We start from the raw sequence: 26,457 nt of genomic DNA, 5'->3' as shown, positions 1-26,457 counted from the left end.
TTTCCTAAATCATAAATATGCATACGATGCAACGTATGAATAATTTCACTAATATGCATGTGGTAGGCCATAAACCATAAAATGCGTGAGCATGAATATTTTTTTCATCATAAGTACGCATTTACTCTATTACATATTGCAGATACATTTCGTAATATGTCATAAACACGCATACTCCTGATACCACTTAATATGCACTGCTGAATACAGCTCATATATTGTGTCTGCAATTCGGCACTTTTATTGCAAAACGATACTCTACAGCGCTCTCAGGGCGAAATTTGGAATAAATTTAGATTTTTTTAATTCTTTATTTTTATTTGTATATTTCATACAAACATATATACACGTAAATATACAAATAGTTTTAAAACAATAATAATTCTAAATTTTATCAGCAGTATACAAGAAACAATAACAAAGGCAAAACAGGCATACATTAATATACTAGTAGATTGTTAATCTAGTATATGATTAATATATTAGTAGAGTGTTAATCTAGTATATGATTAATATACTAGTAGAGTGTTAATCTAGTATATGATTAATATACTAGTAGATTGTTAATCTAGTATACGATTAATATACTAGTAGATTGTTAATCTAGTATAGGATTAATATACTAGTAAAGTGTTAATCTAGTATATGATTAATATACTAGTAGAGTGTTAATCTAGTATACGATTAATATACTAGTAGAGTGTTAATCTAGTATATGATTAATATACTAGTAAAGTGTTAATCTAGTATATGATTAATATACTAGTAGAGTGTTAATCTAGTATATGATTAATATACTAGTAGATTGTTACTCTAGTATATGATTAATATACTAGTAGAGTGTTAATCTAGTATATGATTAATATACTAGTAGATTGTTAATCTAGTATATAATTAATATATTAGAGAGTTACAAAAAAAGAAAAAGACTCGGTGGTCTCACTGACTTTGATTAACACGAATAGAAATCAGGTAAATATAATTGAATAGCTTTTTGAAACTGAAACGAAAACTAGAAAGATACATTTACAGTGATTCTAATGTTCTAATAAAAATACACCTTTTCCAGATGTTCGTCCTCTTACAAATTTAATTTTGAAACAAATTTCTCATTAATGTAATACTCTTTCACCAAGGCTAACACTCTCATAAACAAAGGGACATTGTTCTATAGTCGAGAGTTATAAAGGTAATGTTTTGTGGTCAAACTTAAATGGTTTAATATCATTTTCCCTCTCTGTATACCAAAGATTATCATTTGATCGTCGAAAAACACGCGGAATCCTGTAGTGTTAAAAATCAATTTTTTTTAATTCTTCCAAATCAATTTTACATTTGGGCATTTCAGGAATAAATGTTCTAGTTTCTTCATCTAGTTTACAAAAAGTACCTAATGCATCATGGCGTAATCCAATTTTATACAAATAGCTATTTGTGGCCGTTATTCTATGAATAATTTTATACGGAAAATCTATTAGCGATAATTGTTTGGTACACAGTCTGGGTGTTACGTATATATTTTACTGACCAGAGAGTTATTTTCCAAAGTTATGGACCAGTGAGTTTGCGCTGTTGGCACGACTGTTTGTAGAAATAATATTAGTAAATATACAACCTTTATTTGTTTTAGTTATGACTCGCATAAAAGTAGGACGCATTACATTATATTAAAAACACATTCTGGTATTGCGTATTAATGTTTGATCGTTTAAAACCGTCCAACCGATGTTATATTTTTGATTTAAGTCTATAAAAGGAATAATGTGTCCCGTTTCTGGGAGAATGTCTCGAATATGTATAATACCTTTATTACACCATTTTTAATAAATAGTGTTTTGTTTTTAAAATAAGGATTATACCATAACGGCTATTCGATTATTTGCTCATAAATCAAACTTTATATATTTTGTCCTAATTCTTTCCTAGCTTCCAATACCGGTAAGTCTATCCAAATTTGGTTTTTAATCTTCTCTTTAACGTTCTGTGAAAAAAAAATAGTACCAAGTTTGAATAAATTAATTTTCCCAATATATTTGTCAAGAAATCATTTCCATTTACAGTCACTAAGAAAATAATGCCTAATCCAGGATAAAAGGAGATACTTCAGTCATTCTTGGTCCACCATCTTTATAATTTTTAATGATAACTGATCTTTTAATTCTGTCCGGATTATCATTCCATATAAAAGCAAAAATAATTCGATTTAACCTAGTAATGGTGGATTTAGTGAATTTGTAAAAATATGAGTTAATTTTGAAAGAGCAAGGTTTTTAACTACTTTTATTACCTCAAAAATTTTACATTTTCCACGCCAGGAAGTCAATAAGGATATTTTGCAAATGTTTTCATTAAAGTTCATTTCCCACATGTTTTCTAATTTTTTATTTACAATTATTCCTAAAATATGGACATTCGATTGGCACCAATCAAGACGTAAGTGTTTGCACATATCTGCTATGGTGTTTGCAAGGGTCCTAATCCAATAGTTTTTGTTTTATCTCTGTTAATTCTTAGCCATTAAAGTACAATACTCTGGATCACTTAGGAGGGAGTTATTAAATTTCCAATAACCTCTACCGCAATCTTGATAGGAAAATTGCATTTAATGTAGACAGCATTATGATCTGATCTGATCGGTACGCTGTTGTGATGCTAGATTCTAATAATTTATCGAAGGATACAAGGATGAAATCAAGTCTGTCTTGTTGTCATGTACAGATGCCCCGACCAGAAATTACTGAAAAGAACTTTGCTGTGAGTGACATAAGAGGCGACCTAACTAGCCTGCCATAAATGTTAATATTGTTTTCAGTGTAATGATCACGTTGTATATCGTCTAACTTTGGCAGGTCAGATGTCAGTCTTGCATACGATAACTTTGCAGGGATTTGTGATACCTGGATTTTGCTATAGTATCAAAATAGTGCATTAAAAAAACTGATAACATGCACAATATTTATCGTATTTTAATTAAAACATAAAGTTGGCAACTTAACAGAACATAATTATGCCTTCCGTGTTTCTACCCAGGAATTGTTTAGTCTGCAGCAGTTTAGGAACTAAAGTGGCCCAGTACCATTTTGCAAAAGAATGATCTAATTTTGCTAGGTTTTCTACACGTCTGCATTTCTCCTCTAAGCCCTGTCGATGGGCCCATTGGGCTATTTCTTGTGCTAACCGTGTACCTCATCGAGGAAAGAAAGGTGGTGGGAAGTGCTCCTGTGATGTTGTAGTAGTGTAGGTATAAAGTGCTCCTGTGATGTTGTAGTAATGTAGGTATAAAGTGCTCCTACTGGCAGTAGCTAGTGGGAATTTCCCTATTAGCTCAGTTGGTAGAGCGCTGGACTCTCGTACTGAGAGTCCGTAGTTCGAATCCCCTAAGTGGAGGTTGATTTTTCTGTTACATTTGGAGCCGACGTAGGGACTGGGTGTGTTCTTAACACAAGAATACAACTATAACTCGGTCAGAACCCATAACGGTTCAACTGCCTACAGCTCCAGGACGTAGCTTCATTTGAGGGGGGAGTATGTAGCAGTGTAGGTATAAATGCTCCTACTGGCAGTAGCTAGTGGTAATTTCCCTATTAGCTCAGTTGGTAGAGCGCTGGACTCTCGTACTGAGAGTCCGTAGTTCGTATCCCCTAAGTGGAGGTTGATTTTTCTGTTACAATGTTACCAAGCATGCACTGAATAGCAGGAACACAATGTGCATTCTGTAGAAGAAAATATTTCCTAAAAGTTGAAGTTTAAAAAAAGTTTTAAAAACACTAGAAATCATCGGCTATTGGATGTCAAACATTTGGTAATTCTGACTTATAGTCATCAGAGGAAACCCGCTACATTTTTCCACTAGCAGCATGGGATCTTTGATATGTACTTTCCCACAGACAGTCAAACACACACCATGGCCTTTGAACATTTGTGCTCCATCGGTTGGAATAAAAACAAACCCAATCAGTTGAATGGATCCACTATATCCATATAATTCATGGCACTTTGAAGTCTGTCTTGACAAGCTACAAAATAAGGACGTTTTATTTAATGACGCACTCAACACATTTTATTTACGGTTATATGGCGTCAGACATATGGTTAAGAACCACGCAGATATTGACAGAGGAAACCCACTGTCGCCACTTCATGGGCTACTCTTTCCGATTAGCAGCAAGGGATCTTTTATATGCATCATCCCACAGACGGTATTACATACCACGGCCTTCCTTTGATGCACCAGTCGTGGTGCACTAGCTGACAAGCTACAAATTCAGATTCTCATACAAAATCAATAGAAAACAAACAACGAAACAGTGGAAATATTTTTATTGATTGCATTGTGTGTACGCGTGTGTGTGTGTGAGAGAGAGAGAGAGAGAGAGAGAGAGAGAGAGAGAGAGAGAGAGAGAGAGAGAGAGAGAGAGAGAGAGAGAGAGAGAGAGAGAAGCTAAGTATATTGTAAAAAGTGGCTATGTATACTAGAGTATCAAAGAATGGTTGTGTATATTAACTCTTGGTTGACTATGTCGTCCGATAAAACATAAAACATATCAGGTATACCACACTGTTAAACTATGGCTGTTATGATACTGTTAAAAATTGGTTGTGTTGCATTATATCACACTAATAAAACGTGGTTGTATATGCTTGGGTGTATCTTCATACTGTTAAAGCGTGGTTGTATATGCTTGGGTGTGTCTTTATACTGCTAAAACGTAGTTGTATACTTCACTAAAACGTTTTTGCATATATCACACTATTAAAACGATATCACACTATTAAAACGATATCAATCTATTAAAACAATATCACACTATTAAAACAATATCACACTATTAAAACGTGGTTGTGTATTTTACACGCACTGTCTATTACAATTTGGTTGCGTATATTGTACTGTTAAAACTTGATTACACTAGTTCACTGTTATCACTTGACAGTATATACCGTTATAGTTAATCTTGTTGTGTATTCCACTTTTAAACTTCAATGTGTATTCCCCTCCATTATAACTAGATTTCCTCCACCATTTAAACATCACGTTGTTAAACTTGGCTGTTAAAGATCAAATTGTAAACATATGGGTGTGAATGCAGTAAACATCATGTTGAGTAGATCACAATGCCAAACACTGGTTGAGTATGTCACCCTGTATGTCTATCACAAACGTTGGTTCTATATAACAGTACGTAGTTCTAACTCAGATGCGTACATCACATCAGTAGTCGCGTTTTGTAATTTTAATTATCATTAGCACTTGTGTATGTCACGTAATGAACTCGTTCATACAACATATGTCAACTAGCTGTGATTATCAGTTAGCAGTTGTCATACAATCAACTCGTTCATACAACATATATCAACTAGCTGTGATTATCAGTTAACAGTTGTCATACAATGAACTCGTTCATACAACATATATCAACTAGCTGTGATTATCAGTTAGCAGTTGTCACACAATCAACTGGTTCATACAACGTGAATCAGCTATCTGTGATTATCAGTTAACAGTTGTCATACAATGAACTGGTTCATACAACATATATCAACTAGCTGTGATTATCAGTTAGCAGTTGTCACACAATCAACTGGTTCATACAACGTAAATCAACTATCTGTCATTATCAGTTAACAGTTGTCATACAATGAACTGGTTCATACAACATATATCAACTAGCTGTGATTATCAGTTAGCAGTTGTCATACAATCAACTGGTTCAAACAACATATATCAACTAGCTGTGATTATCAGTTAACAGTTGTCATATAATGAACTGGTTCAAACAACATATATCAACTAGCTGTGATTATCAGTTAGCAGTTGTCACACAAGGAACTGGTTCGTACAACACATATGAACTAGCTGTGATTATCAATTAGTAGTTGTCACACAAGGAACTGGTTCGTACAACATATATCAACTAGCTGTGATTATCAATTAGTAGTTGTCACACAAAGAACTGGTTCATACAACATAGATCAACTAGCTGTGATTATCAGTTAGGAGTTGTCACACAATGAACTGGTTCATACAACATATATCAACTAGCTGTGATTATCAGTTAGGAGTTGTCACACAATGAACTGGTTCATACAACATATATCAACTAGCTGTGATTATCAGTTAGCAGTTGTCACACACTGAACTGATTTGTATAATACATCAAGTTCTTTAATCACATTAAGCTTTACAGCTCATCTGTTCATATATAAACAAAAATACATGACCACAGGAGAACAAATCAATAAACAAGAAAACATACACGTCGCATGAAACAAATAAACTACACACATACGGAAAATGCTTTAAAAAACTTCTTTTCTTAATTTAACTTCTTTATATAAATATTTTCCAAAATTACATAAAGTTTTAGAATTTTGTACATTATATAATTGCAGTAGCTTAAAAAATTATGGCTTTTTTCCCAGTAATAAGGTTTAATGTATTTTTTTCTCAAATCAGTATATAAGAGGCATTTTAAAATAAAATGAAACTCATCTTCCATAACATTTAAACAGTGAAAACATAATCTATCATGTCGCTGAAGTATGACTATATCTGTCAGTTTCAATTGCTAACATATGAGATGACATTCTAAATTTTGACACATATTTTCTATAAAGTACTGGAAGTGGTTTCCGTAAATAAAATTGCAGATTAAATGTATGTGTAAAATATCAACCGTCACAGTCTGGTTGTATATTCGATACTCAAACATTCGACATTACCGATTGCTCGTTTAATATCAGTCAGATTTAGTTCTGTCGAATCATCACTATCAAAACCCATATTGGTATTCCCGGTAGCCGAGTCGGGTAGATTTAACTGTCCACCAGTTTCTCCCGCCAACGTAGGAATACATGATCCATTTCCCTCGTTGTCGACCATGCTTATTCTTCCATTCAAACTCGTATTACTGGTTCCTATACAACAAGTTTCATTACCCATTTTGCTACTTCCGTCTTCTGAATTTAAGTCAAAGTTCTGAATGCTTCGTTCAGGAACTTGATTATTTTGCATGTCTTGAAACCTATCGACTACAATGGTGGAGTCTGACGTAGATACGTTTGGCGTGTCCGCGTCTGTGTTGGCGTCTTCTGGGATACCCGCCCCCCACGGCTGAAGCTCGCCGCTGCCGAACATGAGGAACACAGAGACCCCAAACACGTAGACTGCGGCGATGATGTAGAAGACACTGCGCCATTCTTCAATCGTACCCTGTGGACATGATACATAGGTAATTATTGTATCCAGCAATACGAACAAGAAACAATGTTTCGGCAATACCTAGAGGTAGACAGAAAATGGTTGATTGATTGATTGATTGATTGATTGATTGATTGATTTATCGATCGATCGATCGACCGATTGATTGAATAAATGCATGACAGAGAGCGAGAGTGAAACAAACAGAAACAGAAACAGAGAGACAGACAATCAGACAGACAAAGAAAGAAAGGTAGACAGTCGTATATTCAATCGTGTGCTGGTAGCCGAAAACCACAATGCTCGAAATACATTTTAAGCAGGTATTTATTATGGTGATTCATGACAATGTTATATCTTGCGGGGGTGGGTGGATCAATAGTCAGTTGACACCTAGAACAATACGAAAGAACGCCACTTTCTTAAAAGTCATTGGCGTCGGAAACGGAACGGAGGGAGTCTGGGGCAAATTCTTACCCTCTCCAACTTCTTATTATGCACACACCCCTCCCTTTTGCAGGGCGGAACGTAACACAGTGGTAAAGCGCTCGCCTGATGCGCGATCAGTCTAGAATCGATCCCCGTCGGTGGGCGCATTGGGCTATTTCTCGACCCATCCAGTGCATCACTACTGGGATATCAAAGGCCGTGGTATGTGCTATCCTGTCTGTGGGATGGTACATATAAAAGATCCCTTGCTACTAATGGAAAAAAAATGTAGCGGGATTCCTCTCTAAGACTATGTCAAATAGCCAATGTGCTCTAGTGGTGTCGTTAAACAAAACAAACTTTAACTGTTTTAAAGCTGGAGATGACTAGACCGAAGTTCAGCCAGCGAAAGTTTCGCTAATGTTCGCGAACTATTTGCCTGGTTCCCGACCTGGCCATTTGGTTTACTGTGAAGCGCACGAACCAGTCTAGCAGACGTTTTTCTGCTCTGTCTGGTTGAACTCAGCCCTGGTATTATTGTGTCCTGTTTCTTTTCTTTTTTTAATTTACATACCCAGGTATTTTACACTAGGTACGGTTCTACATTGTGGACAGTATTCTACTTACATTTGGAGTTAGGTATGCCACGCCAATCGGCGCCGTTATTGTCGCAACGACACCCACGCCGTTGAAACCGCCGACGATGATACTGGCGTAACTAAGTGATAAAAATAGCATGTAACAATTATTATAATACAGTAAACATGTTTTGAAAGCAAACATAATGTGAAGCAAAAATAGAATTAGAAATACACCAACCCATTACAAAAGTGTGTGAGAGAGAGAGAGAGAGAGAGAGAGAGAGAGAGAGAGAGAGAGAGAGAGAGAGAGAGAGAGAGAGAGAGAGAGAGAGAGAGAGAGAGAGAGTATTTATAAGCTATTAATTTTAAACATACCTGCGCATCCGTACAACGTAGAGATAGCCTTAATATTTTCATAGCTTAGCTCGTTTATTTTCATATCAAAATCTTTCATCTCGTTTATTTTCATATTGAAATCTTTCATCTCGTTTATTTTCATATCAAAACCTTTCATCTCGTTTATTTTTGTATCAAAATCTTTCATACATAAAAAGACAGACAGTCATTTATGTATTCTTGTGCTGGTAGTCAATGCTCCAAATTTTATGGTGATTCATGACAATGTTATATCTTGCAGGGGTGGGTGGACGTGAAGCGCATGAACCAGTCTAGCGAACGTTTTTCTGCTCGGTCTCACATATACACCATGGATATAAATACAAGAACTCATCACCCTTAAAGTAAATCGGAAGAAATGGGGGTGGGGGTAGGGGAGGTGGAGCTGCTAGTCTTTGGCTACCCTAGCTCTGCACTAAACATTGTAATCTTAATTGTAGTAGGACCCCGTACATGTCTCAAGCACAACAGTAGCTGGTGCATTTACACTAGTTCAAATTAAATTAAAGGAAACACCATTTTATGACAAGTCTTGTTACATATATTATATTATCTAACCAATGACAGGCGTAGGTTTTTGTTGTTGTTTTTAATGCGATATTCAAAGTTAGGTACACTTTGAACTTTATCACAGGTGAAGTGCTATTTGGTATACTGCTAACGATGATACCACAACATCACCAAGATTATAACTCATATTAGAGCTTGTGATACATTTGTAATGAAGTTTGCATCTTCAAATTATAGGTAATATTGTGTTTCCCTCATGTGTACCATGGCTATATAATAGGTATATTACTAATCATAGGCTGGATGTGTGCAAAGACTATATAGGTGGGGGTGTGGAACAAAGACCAGAACATGAGAAATACTTGTATTTAATGTGGTGACTTTAATCATGTTTTAAAAAGGTATTTTCCAAACTTTGGCTAAATTGTAAAATGTTTTCTATTAGTTATAATGTAAAATATAGCATTTAAAATATCCTCCATGGCGGCCATTTTGTTCAAAATCGAGCTGGGTAAACATATTTGAAATCAGCACCCCTAAAATGTGGTACAAAATGTATTTCAACACCAAATGCCTACAACACTTTTTTAAAGCACATTTTGAGAAATTTGGACCAGGCCCCGTGCTTATAAAACTTAAAGTCTAGACTTTAATAAAGTCCAGACTTTAACGTAATGCTATTTGAATGGCGTTGCCATGCCGTTAAAGTCTGGACTTTATTAAAGTCTAGACTTTAAGGTTTATAAGCACGGGGCCAGATTACATGTCCAGTTCAAATACACCAGAACAGAAAAGCAAAATAAACCAATTACCTGGGAGCAATGTCCATGGGCGTAATTAACGACGAAGCGAAGGACGCCGATTGACAAAACATGGCCGCCATGAACAGGAAAACAGAAAGTTCTCGGTAGTCTCGATTTGCAAAACCAATGCAAATGGTGATAACTGCGCATGACAGGAAACCTGGATTAGAAAGAAGTAAATAAATGGGGGTTTTTTCTATAATTAAAAAAACAAACAGAAATTGTAATATCATGTTACAAACATTTGCCGTGTTCTGCTCCGGACAAATTAAATAACGTACATATACGTCATATATCAAAACTGTGTTGTGTTTATAGGTCGCAAGCACCTCAAGCGAGCACTCAACTCACTGAGCTAAATCCCGCTCAGTTGAAGGTATAATGCTTACATTCAGTATATAACTGTGCCGGGAAGCTGTGACTGCAATATTTCATTTCATTTCAATTTATTTGTGTGCTTATATCCAATTAAGGTTCAAGCACATTGTCCCTGGCATACGCCTCAGCTATCTGGGCTGTCTGTCTAGGACAGTGGGTTAGTTATTAGTTGTTAGTGGTTAGTGAGATAGAAAGGATGGTGTAGTAGTCGTACACCTACCCACTGAGTCGTTAAAACTCGCTCTGGGTGGGAGCCGGTACCGGACTGCGAACCCTGTACTTACCAGCGTTATGTTCGATGGCTGAACCACGACGCCACCGAGGCGGGCGACTATGTAACTTTGAGATGGCACCTTTGAGACTTACCTAGGCACTGCACGAGTTTCCTGTTTCCCGTTACGCCTAGACTGGTACGTCTTCGAATAATGTCCGAGAGAAACGTCCAGAAAATGACACCAACGAACCGAGACGCGTAGGGCAAAGACGACAACCAGGCGTTCTACAAACAAGACAGGACAGATTTTCAGTGATATCGTATCATGAAACCTGAGTGAAGAAAAAACCTAAGTTATATATCTGTACAAAGCAGAGTCACAATGACGAGTTAATAAGGTTATGACTGTATTCTTGAATCTCTGTGAGGTGTTTTTATCTGCTAGCGTATAGGACTGCCAGCCGATGATATTTGTTTGTTTTGTTTAACGACACCACTGGAGCACATTGATTTATTAATCATCAACTATTGAGGGTCAAACATTTGGTAATTTTGACATAGTCTTGAAGAGAAATTCCGCTACCTTTTTCCATTAGCAGCAACGTATCTTTTATATGCACCATCCCACAGACAGGATAGCACATACCATGCTCTTTGATATACCAGTCGTGGTGCACTGGCTGGAACGAGAAATAGCCCAATGAGCCCACCGATGGGGATCGATCCTAAACCGAACTCGTATTAAGCGAGCGCTTTATCACTGGGCTACCCAATCGGTATATCTGCACAAGACAAATGCATCCTTGAATGTGTGTGAGGTGTTTTGTCTGCTGGCGTATAGAACTGCCAGCCGAGGATCAACAGAAAGCGTCTTTCACTGCCCTAGTTCCGCACACACAAAAATATCATCCTACTTCCTATAGTTTTGTTCTGCACCAAATTATGAGACTTCTTGGGGTATCGTACAGCTCATGTTGACATATTCAGTAACAAGGAGGACTGCCAGTACTTGTAGGAGGACTGTCAGTACTTGTAGGAGGACTGTCAGTACTTGTAGGAGGACTGCCGGTATTTGTAGGACTGCCAGTATTTGTAGGAGGACTGCCGGTACTTGTAGGAGGACTGCCGGTATTTGTAGGAGGACTGTCTGTACTTGTTTGACAAATTTAGAGAGGCGTGAGCGTGCACCCTCTCAGGCAAACCAACCAAAATATACATGCACATACTCAAATACATACAAACATTAATGCATACATAAATACATACATACATACATATACGCACGCGCATACACACACAAGCAAAGATATAGATAACCCAGTTATGATATGTATAATCTAAAAACTGGAGCAGGAATATTGCTCGACGTAAAAGGAAAATTGACTATTATAAAGTATTTATATCATTGTCGCAATATACAGATCGATGTACAAGACTACTTTCATGACATTTATTACACCATCGACATATTCAAATGAATATTCACTTGTTATACGGGTCGTGCAGTAGGTTGGAATCATGTGTTTCTCAATATTACAATACAATACTTATGAATATCCATTAACTAGATGCACGTTACCTGTTTAATTGGGAACCTAAGGACATCTCTCATGTACTTGGGCAAGAAGAGGAAGAACACATTGGATGCCCACATGTGACACGTCTGTACGATGACGTATGCCCACAGCGGAAGTGACGTAAATAGGCATCTCCAAGGAATTTTCCGAGTCTATATAAAATATATATCTTATAGATACCTTGATATGTAGATATGTAATTTATATTATACAGAAAGGTAAGAGAGGTACACGTAGATAGACGTATATAAAGATGTACGTTCAAAGAGGAAATTACGTAAGTAAGATTCGACAGATTATTTTTTAATCTTATAAATAATATTAAGTGTATGTTTCATAGATATGTAGATACAGACAGCTAGACATACGGAAAGGAGGAAATGACGTAAGTAAGCTTTGTCAGAGAATGTTCCGGGCCTAGATAAAATATGTATTTCATAGACATATATGGAGAGAGAGAGAGAGAGAGAGAGAGAGAGAGAGAGAGAGAGAGAGAGAGAGAGAGAGAGAGAGAGAGAGAGAGAGAGCGAGAGAGAGAGAGACAGAGACAGAGACAGAGAGAGAGACAGAGCGAGACAGACAGAGACAGACATACAGGCATAGAGACTGGGTGTCAAATATATTGTTTTAGAAAAGGAGAAGAAACCCGCAATTGCTATAGTGACAACTCTTTAAGGATTAACAATACCAGGCATCTTTTATATTCACTTTGCTACAGACTTGGAAACCGGATAGCCAATGACGCGACCACTGGCTGGAATGCACATGGGTATCTCCATTGATAGAGATCCATTTTAAGACTCGTCGTAACAGCGGAGAACACTTCCTATGTGCGAGTAGATAACCCTTTCGAGCCTGGAAACCACTTTGAACCAGACAAAACAAAAATTTGTTTTGTTTAACGACACCACTAGAGCACATTGATTAATTAATCATCGGCTATTGGATGTCAAACATTTGGTAATTCTGACACATAGTCATCAGAGGAAATCCGCTATATTTTCTTAATGCAGCAAGGGATCTTTTATAATCACTTTCCCACAGACAGGAAAGCATATACCACGGATTTTGACCAGTGGTGGTGCACTGGTTGGAATGAGAAAAAATCTAATCAGTGGTTCGATCCTGCTTGAACGAGACAACGTCCACAGACTAAAGCGCAATTTGCTGACACTGCGGAGTGAAAGAGTTAGCACGAACCGTGTTTGCCGGGTGTGAAATATGTCTCTTTATGAAGTCAATCTCGTTCTGTGAAATCCACGGATTCTGGGCTGGCTCGTCGTACATCAGAGTAATCCACAAAATCCACCAAACAACGCTGATCATACCTGGCGAAATTAAATTCAAACTCATGTTACTGACATCCAAACTAACAGACAGACAGACAGACAGACACAGACAGATTCTTTATTTACGGCTCACCTTGTGTACAGATTAAAATAAAAACAAGAGTTCAACAGTAATAATACAGTAATACAGCAGTACTGACTTTTAATCTCAGGTTACATATTTGTACTTTAAACACACATTACAATGCTTATAGGGGATGGAATTCGGTCTACAGTAGGTGTCACGGTACATGCTCTTAAATTTGCGATTTTAATTGTGTTAGAGGGCCGTGTGCAGTTTATTGCCCGTAGCCCAGATGGGCAACTTGTTACGTAAGCCTTCTGCGCGACCGTCCTCGATCGGTACGCCTAATACACACCCTCAGCCAGCTGCGGAGGCCATGTGGCTAGTAGTTACGTAATATCTCCGGTAGTGCTGTTTATGGCCAGGAGATTGCTCGCGGTTGGCGACAGCCAGACTGACGATCAGAGAGAAATATACCGACTCTAGTAAATGTAGAATATGAGATGATACGTGAGGTACCGCCTTGTTCCCCCAGGCCAATTCTGATTTTGGAATAAATAGCTAGGATTTAGAGATATCTAGGAGAACGAATTAGGAAGCTTCCTGGGAACGTTAGTCCGTTTGGACTTTGGTAAATATCATTTCTGCTCTGTGTATAACCTTGATGTGATTGATGTGACTTTAAATATTTTAATACTGTATTATACCAATATTCTTTAGACAGTGTCTTCGGTCATCTGACGAAGTAAATCGTAGACTTTTTGTTCTAACATTATATGAGTATTTGGTAATATAAAGCTTAGCCAGTCATCCTAGAAGACCCTAGGTAAACTGTAGGTTATTGTCTTTATTGTGATAGGTACCAGTATTAATATTGTGTTACAGATTACTGAAAGAGTAGTTAAGGGTTAATTAAAAATTAACCCGTTAGGAATAGAGCTGTAATTCCTTTATTAATTAAGTTCCCCTGCAAGCGTTTCTAAATTATCACACGTTACTGAACGAGTAGTAAGGGTTAATTAAAAATTAACCAGTTAGGAATGGTGTTGTAATTCCTTTATTAATTAACTTCTCCTGTAAGCGTTTCTCAATTATCACACGTGTGGGTGTGGTGTAACGGTGAAGTGATTCGCATATTGTGTAACTAGACACCCAGAGATTAACTAATTAAGTGATCAGTTCTGGGTTGTTATTATTGTTGTTATTAATTTACTACTACGGCTGTACATTTGTCAGCGTAGATTAATACAGATTCCAAAGTGTATTGTGTTTTTGTTGTGTTTTCTAGAGAACTAACGTGCTATAATAATATATACTTATATACTCTTCAAAAAAAAAAACGCAAAAGGGTACAAATGGGTTATAACTCCGATTTTATGTTTCCTACCGGTTCATGCTTTGTGAATATAAGGTCATTGCATGTCCCAAACACATTCCCACGGTTACATTCGATAAAACACAGCTACTGTACAATAAAGTTCCAAAATGTGAATATTCGTAAAAAGGCAGCCACGTGCAAACCATGTCACCACTGCACGTGCGTTGTCTGCACGTGCAACATGAACACCGACAGTATAAAAGTGCAGGGTGTTCGCTTGCCTGGCCTCTGTATCTGGCCGACAGTTGACAATCCAGGACATGCCACGTATCAGTGAACCGCAGAGAAACAATGCCATCGGCCGACTAGACGCAGGCGAATCCAGAACGGCCGTTGCCAGGGCATTCCATGTGTCCCCAAGCACCATCTCCAGACTGTGGGACCGTTACCAGCAACATGGATCAACACGTGACCTCCCTAGATCCGGTCGACCACGGGTCACTACCCCCGGGCAGGACCGCTACATCCGGGTACGCCACCTTCGGGAACGATTGACTACTGCCACCTCCACAGCCGCAGCAATACCAGGTTTGCGCAGGATATCCGACCAGACCGTACGGAACCGCCTACGTGAGGTAGGAATTCGTGCCAGACGTCCAGTTCGAGGTGTCATCTTAACACCACAACACCGTCGACTCCGACTGCAGTGGTGCCAGATTCATCGACAATGGCCTCAACTGCGATGGAGACAGGTGTGGTTCAGTGACGAGTCCCGATTTCTGCTCCGACGTCATGATGGAAGATGTCGCGTGTATAGGCGTCGTGGTGAACGTTATGCGGCAAACTGCGTGCAGGAAGTGGACAGATTCGGCGGGTGTAGTGTCATGGTGTGGGCAGCCATCTCACTCACTGGCAGAACTGACCTGGTCCACGTGCAGGGCAACCTGAATGCACAGGGCTACATTGACCAGATCCTCCGGCCACACATCGTTCCAGTTATGGCAAACGCCAACGCAGTGTTCCAACATGACAACGCCAGGCCTCACACAGCACGTCTCACAACGGCTTTCCTACAGAACAACAACATTAATGTCCTTCCTTGGCCATCGATATCACCGGATTTGAACCCAATTGAGCATCTATGGGACGAGTTGGACCGACGCCTCCGACAGCGACAACCACAGCCCCAGACCCTGCCCGAGCTGGCAGCAGCCTTGCAGGCCGAGTGGGCCACCATCCCCCGGGACGTCATCCGTACTCTGGTTGCTTCAATGGGCAGGCGGTGCCAGGCAGTTGTCAACACACGCGGAGGCCACACCCGGTATTGACTCCAGATGACCTTGACCTTGGTGGTGTGTCCTATCACTTAACTCACAATGGACTAGAGTGAATTGTGAACAATCCTGCAACATTTGGTAATTATCGGACTCACCATTCAATAATTAAATCAATTCTCCAAATGTTACGACAATGTGGTTTTGCGTTTCTTCTTTTGAAGAGTATATAAGATCGTATCTCTGATCATACCTAGAGACGAGCCATACTAGGGTTAACAGCCTGTTACAGAGAGATCTAATAGATATACAAGTAGGAGAGACATTTTGATAATCGTGTTTTATTCAGTTACGGGAATTATAGAATCCCCGTGACAGTAGGTCTACCAAGTGTTTCCTTATTTCTTTCGCTCAGTATATGTTTAGTTAGATACGACTCTTTGAGTTACGACGAGACGTGCGAAACAATGCGAAGTACATTGAGGAGATGAAAGGAAAACAAGCTAAAATTAATACAGGACAATGTCTTTACAACGAAGCAAACAAAAAATGAATCAATGTTTAACGACACCCCAGCATGACAAATACATCGGCTGTTTGGTGTCAAACTATGGTAAAGTCAAAACTAAAGTGATGAGCAACATCAATATAAAAATTCAACAGTTAACGAAGCAAACAAAACACAATACCATCCATAATAAGACCTAAACCTCCAGACTGAGATAACATAAATGTAACCACCATATATCAGTGGCGGATCTAAGGAGGGGGGGGGGGTCCCAGGACCTCATATAATTTTGCTAATTTTTTAATGTTTTACATTGTAGAATCCGAGGAATCCATTCGGGAATGTTTGTGGCCTTCAACCACGTGTCAATTGGGCCCCGTAAAAGGATTTTCTGGATCCGCCACTGTATATTTAAAAACTAGAAATGAAATATCATGAAATCTTTATCTAAATGTATGTATAATGTGTACACACAATCATGTAAATTTACTATAATTTTATTATTGTTATACATTCTAATGGTTTAAAACAGAAAAACGTCTAACAAAATCATTTTATTTTCAAAGCATTCAAAGCATTACGGGGTAAAAGCAAGTGACAAAATCAGTCGAATTGCAAAATATTTCATCTGCAGTTTTTAACGTTAACGTAATGTTTTTAACATGCTCCTATACCACTAAGGTTTCGAGCATGTCTACCTCGGGTCCGACCTCTGGAGGCCAGGGGTCGGACCCGGGGCTCAGTTTTTATCTATCATTATCTGTTTATAATTTATCACAGACAGTTTTGATGTTTTGATAAATTAATAAAGTACTTACCAGAAACATAGAAAAGAAACGGCCACCCATTATCGTAAGGAATTGTACACATAAAACCAAGATACGTTGCTAGAAAACTTCCAAGATTGACACCTGCAATAAGAAATTACGAAAAATTTAATTTTTAATATAATAAAACCGTTCATAGCCTATACATTACATCAGTAATAGTATGTAAGGAAATGTACGAATATAAATCGATTTTGACGAGCATACCCGATGTTAAAGGAACATTACCAATATTATATGTTCTAGGAATCTTTCGGTCGATTTAATGAATGAAACTTTGGAAAACTGACACGTCATCGATCCATAATTTTGCTGACCACAGTCTTATTTAAATGAAAGTCTAAAAACTAACTTTCAAACTATTCAGATTAAATAGAGGCGATATTTTAATCCATTATGTTTATGTCTGTATATTTATTTATTTAACAAGACTAAGTTCCAGATGTGCATCAAAATAGATAATCTTGGACATTAAGGAACTATTTGTAGAGCACCGAGGACGTCCGGCGTATAAATATTACGTAATCGTCTAAGGCATACCAAATGAACAAAACTAATATTTAATGAACATACTCGACACAAAAGTGTGCTTTCCTGTCCTGGGCCCGTTCCACGAAGCGATCTTAGCCCTAAGATTACCGTAACTGCACACCTAACATATACACTTAAGTAAATCTTAGCGCTAAGATCGCTTTGTGGAACGAAGCCCTGGACAGAGGAGCCGGCCGAGACCAGCACCTGTGTCCAGGACAGGCGTGCGCTACAACAGCTTGTTCTGAATGTGCACGTTAAACACTCTGACTTGACCTGACCTGACAAAAGTGTCGCCGCGACAACTGGTGTCAGAAGTGGGACTATTACTGTTATGTAACTATAGCTGCGATTTGTCATATCATGTTATTAAACAGAGCACAATATCCGTTACCTGACATGCCAATTGCGACAAGCTGAACTTTTTCAAAAGTAGGGGCCCAGTGCTGCCACATCTCTGTGGTGGCCACAAATATCTGTCCCTAAAAGATAAAACGCACATATAAATATATATTATACTATTGCTATATTCAATTCTTTATTCCGTTTTTTTTTTTTTTTAGGCCATAGCCCATTTACAGACAACAAAAGGTGACATTTGAAGGACCCGTTGTTCAACAATTCATATAGCAAACTAAATATTATTTAACTGCAATTAGTTTGTATATAGATTTTAGGAAGAATAACAATATTTGTATTTTCTAACAATTATTTTTGGTGTACATTATCTCATATATGTCTACAAATTAACTTATATCCCACTATTATAGTTTTGATTAATATAATTTATTCTCATATTTATTATTTTCCTTTATTACCATACCCCACCCTCACTCACATACACACTCTTTATCAACATGTAGTCAAGCTTATGTTTGTTGAACAACTGGACCTTTGTGCAGGTGACATTATTCCAAAGTACCACTATATGAACATCATAGCTATAATCTTCTATGTATTTACATTACACACCAGATCTGTAACTTTCACCACTTCTTTCCTTTCTTATCTGCAATGCTTTAGCTAAATAAATACCTAAACAAAAATATATAGAATGAATAAATGAATGTTTAACGACACCCCAACACGAAAAATACATCGGCTATTGGGTGTCAAACTATGGTAAATGCAAACAGTAAGTGATGATCAACATCAATATAAAAATTCAACAGTTAAATTAAAACAGTGTAAAGAACTGTGCAAAAAATACGAATATCACAGATAGATACTGACTTTTACTCTAAATTTCAGTTTGTGCTGTATTGGCCATTCTCAAAGAGAATGTTACACCCCTGCACCACGGTGAGGTTACAGCACGCGCAGGGGCTATATATAGTTTCCGTTATAAAAACAGTTTAAACAAAAAGTGAAATTTTGGGGAAAGAATCGCCTAGGCTTAAGAACCATAGGCTATGGGAGATGCTAGAATAATATTTAGAGTTGAGGGCCAGTTCCATATCAACCGGACTCTGTGGTATAGTGGTTAGCCCATCGGAACTAAGACTGGTAGATACTGGGTTCGCAGCTCGGCACCGACTCCTACTCAGAGCGAATTTTAACTACTCAACGGGTTGGTGTAAGACCACTAGACCGTCTTGACATCCTATAGCCGATGATTAATAAGTCGATATGCTCTAGTGGTGTCCTTAAACAAAATACATTTCCAATCACAGTTCAGGCGTGTGGTCAGGACACGCACCTTCGTTCAGTCCACTGTGTGTGACGGTTGTCCAGGACAGATGTTGAGGGTTAGTTGTTAGTGAGACAGAAGTCTGAGGAATAGGTTTACACATCACTGATCATAATAACGATAAGACCGAACAAACGTAAGTTATCCCACGTAAGAACTAAAATGAAGAGAATCTGAAATATATAATTCGTGCAAAACAACAAAAACTACAGCACCTACCCACCCGAAAACAACAATGCTGAATACGACAACAATGCCGATAATGATATTGGTGACAATACTTACGGAGAAACATCCTAACACTACTCGCAGTCCTATCAAAGCATACACGTGGATTCTAGCACCCACTGGCGTCAACATATGGCAGACCGTGGATATTCCCATTCCTATGGCGATCACACGTTTGGCGCCAAATCTTCGCGCCAGAAATCCACTGACGGCGGGCGCGGCAAATGCCAGATACATGACGGCGGACAGAATGATTCCTTGCGTATTGGCATCCCAATCAAATTCGCCATGATGTTCCTGAAACAAGCACTTTACCAGTCATAAGGATACGATGACAAAACGTTTTTTTAAGGCATTCTAACACGTATCTGAATAGTAGTGTCTCTATTCAGAAACAACTTGTAACGGGGAATCCACACTGAGGGCATGGGATGTTACGCGTACACTATAATGTCTACTACTACTGCTACTACTACTACTACTACCACTATTACTACTACTACTACTACTACTCCTCCTCCTCCTACTACTACTACTCCTCCTCCTCCTACTACTACTACTACCACTACCACCACTACCTCTACTACTACTAGGCCTACTACTGTTGCTGCTGCTACTACTACTACTACTACTACTACTACTACTACTACTACTACTACTACTACTACTACTACTACTACTCCTGTTTCTACTACAACAACTACCACCACCACCACCACCACTACTACTACTACTACTATTATTTCTACTACTCCACTATTTTAAAATAGTTTGACGAAATGGTTTCATGTATTATTATTATTATTATTATTATTATTATTATGGTTATTATTATGGTTAATATTATGGTTTTTATTAATATTATACGAGGCAAACTCACAGTAACATTCCCGGAGATGTTTAAAGATGTGTCTGTTCTTGGGTCGGCACCAGTCATGCACACCAAGGCAATATTGAACGCATTGCGCATGATCAGTGTATTGATGAATCCAAAGCAGACGATAAAGGAAGTCCGCCATCGCCAACACAGCAGACGTTCCCGCCATGTCGTTGTCATTTTTTTTGTTTCTGACGTCGTCGGAGACATCTGCTCTGGAACAGCACGTGCACTGATTGATGACGTGGATGTGGATTCGTTTGAATTTTCGCATGCGCATCCATTTCCGACTTTGACAACATCTTTTGACAGTGTTTGGACTGAATTAGAAACAAGGCAATATTACAATAAATAAGATTAAAATGATTATTGTGTTCCTGATGACTACCCATCTGCAAACCACAAAACAAAAACAAAAACGAAAAAAAAACCAACTCAACAAAAACAAACAAGAAAACAACAAAGAACACAGCAACTTTAAAATAAATTAAGATTAAAATAATGTTATTACATTCTTGGTAGTTATACGCCTTTAAACGTTACTGTAACTAAAATAAACTCCAGAGAAAAGTATCTGTGCTCTATGCCAGTGCACGGCGACTGGTGTAACAAAGGGCGTGGTATATGCTAACCTGTTTGTGGGACCTCAGACCGACCGCGCATCAAGCGAGCGCTTTACCACTGGGCTACGTCCCGCACCCCAAACAACAATATGCAGGGACATTCGCTGTAATTGCTAGAAGGTGTGAACTTCAGTAGGCTTACAACTGAGATGGAAATCCTTGGCTGGTTTCACCTACGTTCTGCTGCTGTGCAATACCAATAAAATGACTGTTCCCTTTAGCAATACAAGGTTCATGGTCGCAAACTGAATATGTCAGAGAATTATAAGTCATATATCAATTATGGTATTAAATTTCATCTTAAGTAAAATAATGTTCCTTTTCGAATTCAGCTCCATTTCTCACATTTAAACTATACATCATAAATCAGTAAAACTTGTTTTGTAGTTATAAATGTTCAACAATGCATGTTATATCTTTAAACCGGCCTCGGCGGTGTCGTGGTTAAGCCATCGGACATAAGGCTGGTAGGTACAGGGTTCGCAGCCCGATATTGGCTCCCACTCAAAGCGAGTTTTAACGACTCACTAACTACTAACAACTAACCCACTATCCTGAACAGACAACCAAGATAGTTGAGGTGTGTGTGTGCCCAGGACAGCGTGTTTGAACCTTAATTGGATAAAAACACGAAAATAAGTTCAAATAAAATAAATGAATATTTTAAAATATATTAATATTAATATTAATTGGGTTTTTTTGTTTGTTTTTTTAAATTGCAAATAAAAAAGTATGATTTTTCTTTTATAATATTGTTTTTTAAAATTTGAATTAAATTTATCATGGAGTTTACGTCAGAAATTTATATTATAACTGTAATTAAAAACTTAGTTTAATATGTTTTATCAAGCATTGACACAAACATATGGGTGCAACTATTAATAATACCAAATCAGATTCAAACTGTTTTGTAAGATTTTTGTTTTTATTATTATAAACGGAAACTATTTCGTAACTTCATAAACATAGTAATGTTTATGAAGTTACGAAAATACACACATTACTTTCATTATCTTTCCTCAAATTCATTTTCAGTCAGTCTATCAAATAAATGGTTGCTATTGATAACCACCAAATCGATTTTTGACACGTTCGGTTTCCTTTTTCCTGGCCTGCACCAGGCCAAAAACCGTACACATGTAAAATGGCATTGTCGTCGTCGTCGTTGTCTTCATCGTAGAGGTGTGCCGGTATTTTTTTCTGTCGTGGTACGTACCGGTACGTTGTTTAACTGTACCGGTATACTTTGGGACTTTCCGTGGACGATAACTTTACGGAAATTTCCGAGAAATAAATTATCAGTGTCATGAAACAAAATACATAATTTCGAGAAATTATTTTAAAAGCATCCAATGTTAATGATTGTTTGTGTTCCATTAACAAATCTTTAAAAAAATAACGGAATTTCCCAAAGTATCTAGAATCTCAAAACGTTGCCAGTAACAAAAACATGGTAGATCACGTGCGATATTGGACATTTGCAGGGCTCGCCCTCTTGTTCGTCAAAGTCGCAAATTACGAAAAATAATAAAAATTGGCAATAGAATTTTCAATTTGGCGAAAACAAATTGAGATTTTTTTTTTAATGTTTATTTTTAGTCACCAAACATGCTTTCAACCAATTTTGTTCGACAGATATGCCTCGCGGTATGCATAAGCGCTATTTGCATGTCCGGGTGACCAGTCTACTATTCAATAGTGAACTGCTTCTCGTAAAGCTACAAAATGCGATCAAATAATAAGAAATACTGTTCAAAATATGTTGCATTGTTGATACTGAATGTGTTATTACTAGCTACAACAAGGTGTACCTTTTATTTGTCACTTTTCTAGCGTTTTGTCATATCAGCTAATGTTGTAAAATCTAGGTCACATGGTTGAGTTCATTTTACTTTAAGTGATGAGGATTTACATATTGTTTCTCACATATATACAATCATTATTAGTAAAAAAAATCAAAGTTTACAGATTTAATTTTAAACATATTCAGTGGGGGGAATTATAATTTATTGATGCTGTGTCTACTGATATAATATTAGCACCGACATGATACATCCCTCCGCCCCTGGCAGAGAAACATACAAAAGTCTCGGATCACGTTGCAATGAATTTATGAAACTGAAAGAGCTTTTTTCCAGTTGTGAAAGTCGGAAAGACAGTCATACGCCAGTGTTTTGAGACCAATAACATATAATGACGTTTTCTTTGTCTTTGTTTTGGGTGACTGGCTATAATCGTGAGTTTGATACGAAAACAATTATAAACAGCATTCAGTTTAAAACATACATATAAGTTAGGAGGAGGTGAGTTACGTACATTCATAAAATAAAATACTGCCAGTGTGGCTATTTTTTTTCTAAATAGTTTTTCTTCTATAAACATGAATTCATTACCAAAGAGATTAAAGATACAGGCCCATAGCACATAGCTTATATATATATGGCCCATTGGGCCTGTGGAATTGGCACGATATCTGGAGGGTTGGGGACGTATGCAGAGCCTCTAGTGGGGCGACACAGGTTACATTTTTTTATCTTTATATAGAGCAGAACAAAAACACTGGCTACTGAATGTCAAACGTTTGGTAATTTTGATATATAGTCTTAGAGAGGAAACCCACTACATTTTCTCATTAGTAGCACATACCACGACCTTTGCTATTCCAGTCGTGGTGCACATACGTGAATGAGAAATAGCCCAATGGGCCCACCGACTGGAATCGATCCTAGACCTACCACTCGTCTGACCGAGTGTTTTAGCACTGGGCTACGACCAGTCCTAGACATCAGGAGCCATTCAAATACTACGTAAAGCTGGAGGGGTGGGTGGGTGTGTACGTTTTGTGTGTTTCACGTAACAGCGTTACGTGAAACACTATTTTTATTACTAAATTGTTGTTTTATTATTTTTTTATTGTTTGGTGGGTGGGGGCGTAAACGCTGTCACGACAACACTGTTTAAACTTTAACGTATTAACGTAGGTAGCAATCAGGTCCGTAGGACGGACTTTCAAAGTGTGTGGGGGGCTAATTTTTATGGTTGTTCTATCGTCAGGTTTCCGTATTAGCATTATAAGACATTTTAAAGTCCCGAAATAAAAACTGTCGAACAAAAGCAGTTACTCAACTTTAGAGGGAAATAGAGTGTAAACTGAATCAGTCAAAATCTCTACTGGTAGGTATTTCATTGTAGTATGTCATATTTGTTTGGCCCCTAAGTTCAAAGGCACATAGATGACATTGTATGTTGAGCAATTATTGTATCACTGATTCACAGTGATTAGTATGATGTCATTACTAATGTGGTATACCGTGGTACATTACAAAAAACCGCGGTATACCGTGGTACGGTTTTTTTCGCGGTACCCAACCCTACTTCATCGTCATCATCATTATTGTTATCATCATCATCATTGTCGTCTTCATCGTCATCATCATCATTAATATCATTGTTATAAAGAAATTACTCACCGTTCAGAGTTTTATTCCTACGACGGTCTACCATTGTCAAAAATAATACTAAATTCAAATAATAATAATAATTGTTATACAATACTATACTGGTGTCCAACGAACTGGATAAAAGGCGAACACAAAATTATGTCCAATTTTCTGTGAAAATTCTTAAGGAATTGTTTATAAAGAATGTAAAGAAAATAGTATAATGAAGATTTTTTCTTCCTTTACGAACAAATAATATAGTGTTAAAATGGAATCCTTTCCCATAAAATCCAGAAAACAGGAGTTCTGGTCATATTGTCGCTGCCCGAAGGACACCCTTTTAATGGTTTGTTTTCAGACACTGTCTGTTTTAATCTTACCACAATATGACTTGCGAAATAGTTGAAGGTCAACGCGTTTTCTGGACGCGCTATCAAAACTATGGAAAGTGAAAACGTTATATCTACGTCGTGGCATTAAGGGCTAATTGTTCACTACACATGAAGTGGACGTATTTAATACAATCAGACCAATCGTAAATTAAAAATGTATCTTATTCCACAGTGCTGTAGGAGAACCAATGATCTTTAAATGAAATTGCTTCTGAATTATGTTTAGGATGTTTCACATTTTCATCATGTACAGTAGAATCTGCTATTTGGTCAGTATTTTTCAATGCAATTTCTTAGTAAAAAAAAGCACATCACATACCACGTCCTTTGATATACCAGATGGTGGGCACTGGTTGACACTGAGTGTGTCGATCCTACGATTCAAGTACCACGGTTTTGACGTATAGTTTTCCTGCAGATTAAACACTAGACAGTGATCATTGAGAGCTTACCGTCACAACCTTATTAAAATTTCATTTGGACTTTGTCTTGTACAGAGCAACCAAAGCCCCACGACTGGTATATCAAAGGCCGTAATAACCCCAGTCCTGTATGTTGGAAAGTGCATATAAAAGATCCTTTGCTGGCAATTCGAAAATGTAGCTGGTTTCCTCTAAGACTATATCAGAATTATCAATTGTTTGACATCGAATATCCGATGATGGATAAATCAGCATGATTTAGTGGTGTCGTTAAGAAACACTTTAATTGTCTAGTACAAAACCAGCTAAAATAAGTTATCGTTCCGTTTGAGATAGATGAAGTCGAAGATGTCATCATCATTAAATTCCAATTAGAATAAGTGTACAACATTTACCGACTGTTACAAGTAACATTATTTTTGACGAAGTAGTTGACTAGACAAATTAAATGTTTAAAACCTTTTGAAACTCACCCTAATTTCCGCATCGTGATTTGTTTACCGCACTTCTCGTTAGTTACGCCGTCCTCGATCACTATGACTTGCGGTATTCTACTAAGAGACGTTGGGTTGCATTGTCGACTCTTCATTATGCGATCGAGTCATCTGAATTAGGGTGAACGCTGAGAGGACAGTGGAGTTTAAACTGAATAACAGAACGTGGAAAAATGAAGAATATTTTATTTAAAGATGGCGTCGGACATATGGTTAACTTAGAACATAGATAGTTAGAAAGGAAACCAACTGTCGCCACTCCATGGGTTACTCTTTTCCATTAGTAGCAATGAATAGTTTATATGCACCATCCCACAGACAGGATAGCACATACACAGATTTTGTCAGCCCCGTAGGAACGATATCTGGAGTGGGGGAATAATATCCAAGG

At 37.7% G+C, this 26,457-nt stretch overlaps 1 protein-coding gene across 1 annotated transcript; it reads right to left on the bottom strand.

Annotated features, from left to right (window-relative positions):
* Window positions 1–4,357: 4,357 nt before the first annotated feature.
* On the bottom strand, window positions 4,358–26,161 carry LOC121389718 (sialin-like). Its single transcript, XM_041521369.1, has 11 exons — window positions 26,074–26,161; window positions 20,699–21,015; window positions 19,876–20,115; window positions 18,295–18,382; window positions 17,361–17,453; window positions 13,290–13,417; window positions 12,092–12,241; window positions 10,665–10,797; window positions 9,930–10,080; window positions 8,258–8,348; window positions 4,358–7,213 (listed from the first exon to the last, which is right to left on the bottom strand). Exons 1-11 carry the CDS (start codon window positions 26,159–26,161, stop codon window positions 6,680–6,682), a joined length of 2,013 nt encoding a protein of 670 aa, XP_041377303.1. The 3' UTR covers window positions 4,358–6,679.
* Between the last annotated feature and the right edge of the window lie 296 nt (window positions 26,162–26,457).

This window comes from Gigantopelta aegis, chromosome 15, assembly GCF_016097555.1.
Source record: "Gigantopelta aegis isolate Gae_Host chromosome 15, Gae_host_genome, whole genome shotgun sequence".
NCBI classification, from domain to species: domain Eukaryota; kingdom Metazoa; phylum Mollusca; class Gastropoda; order Neomphalida; family Peltospiridae; genus Gigantopelta; species Gigantopelta aegis.
The sequence above is the reverse complement of the archived record's forward strand: the minus strand, read 5'-3'. Positions and strand labels throughout refer to the sequence as shown.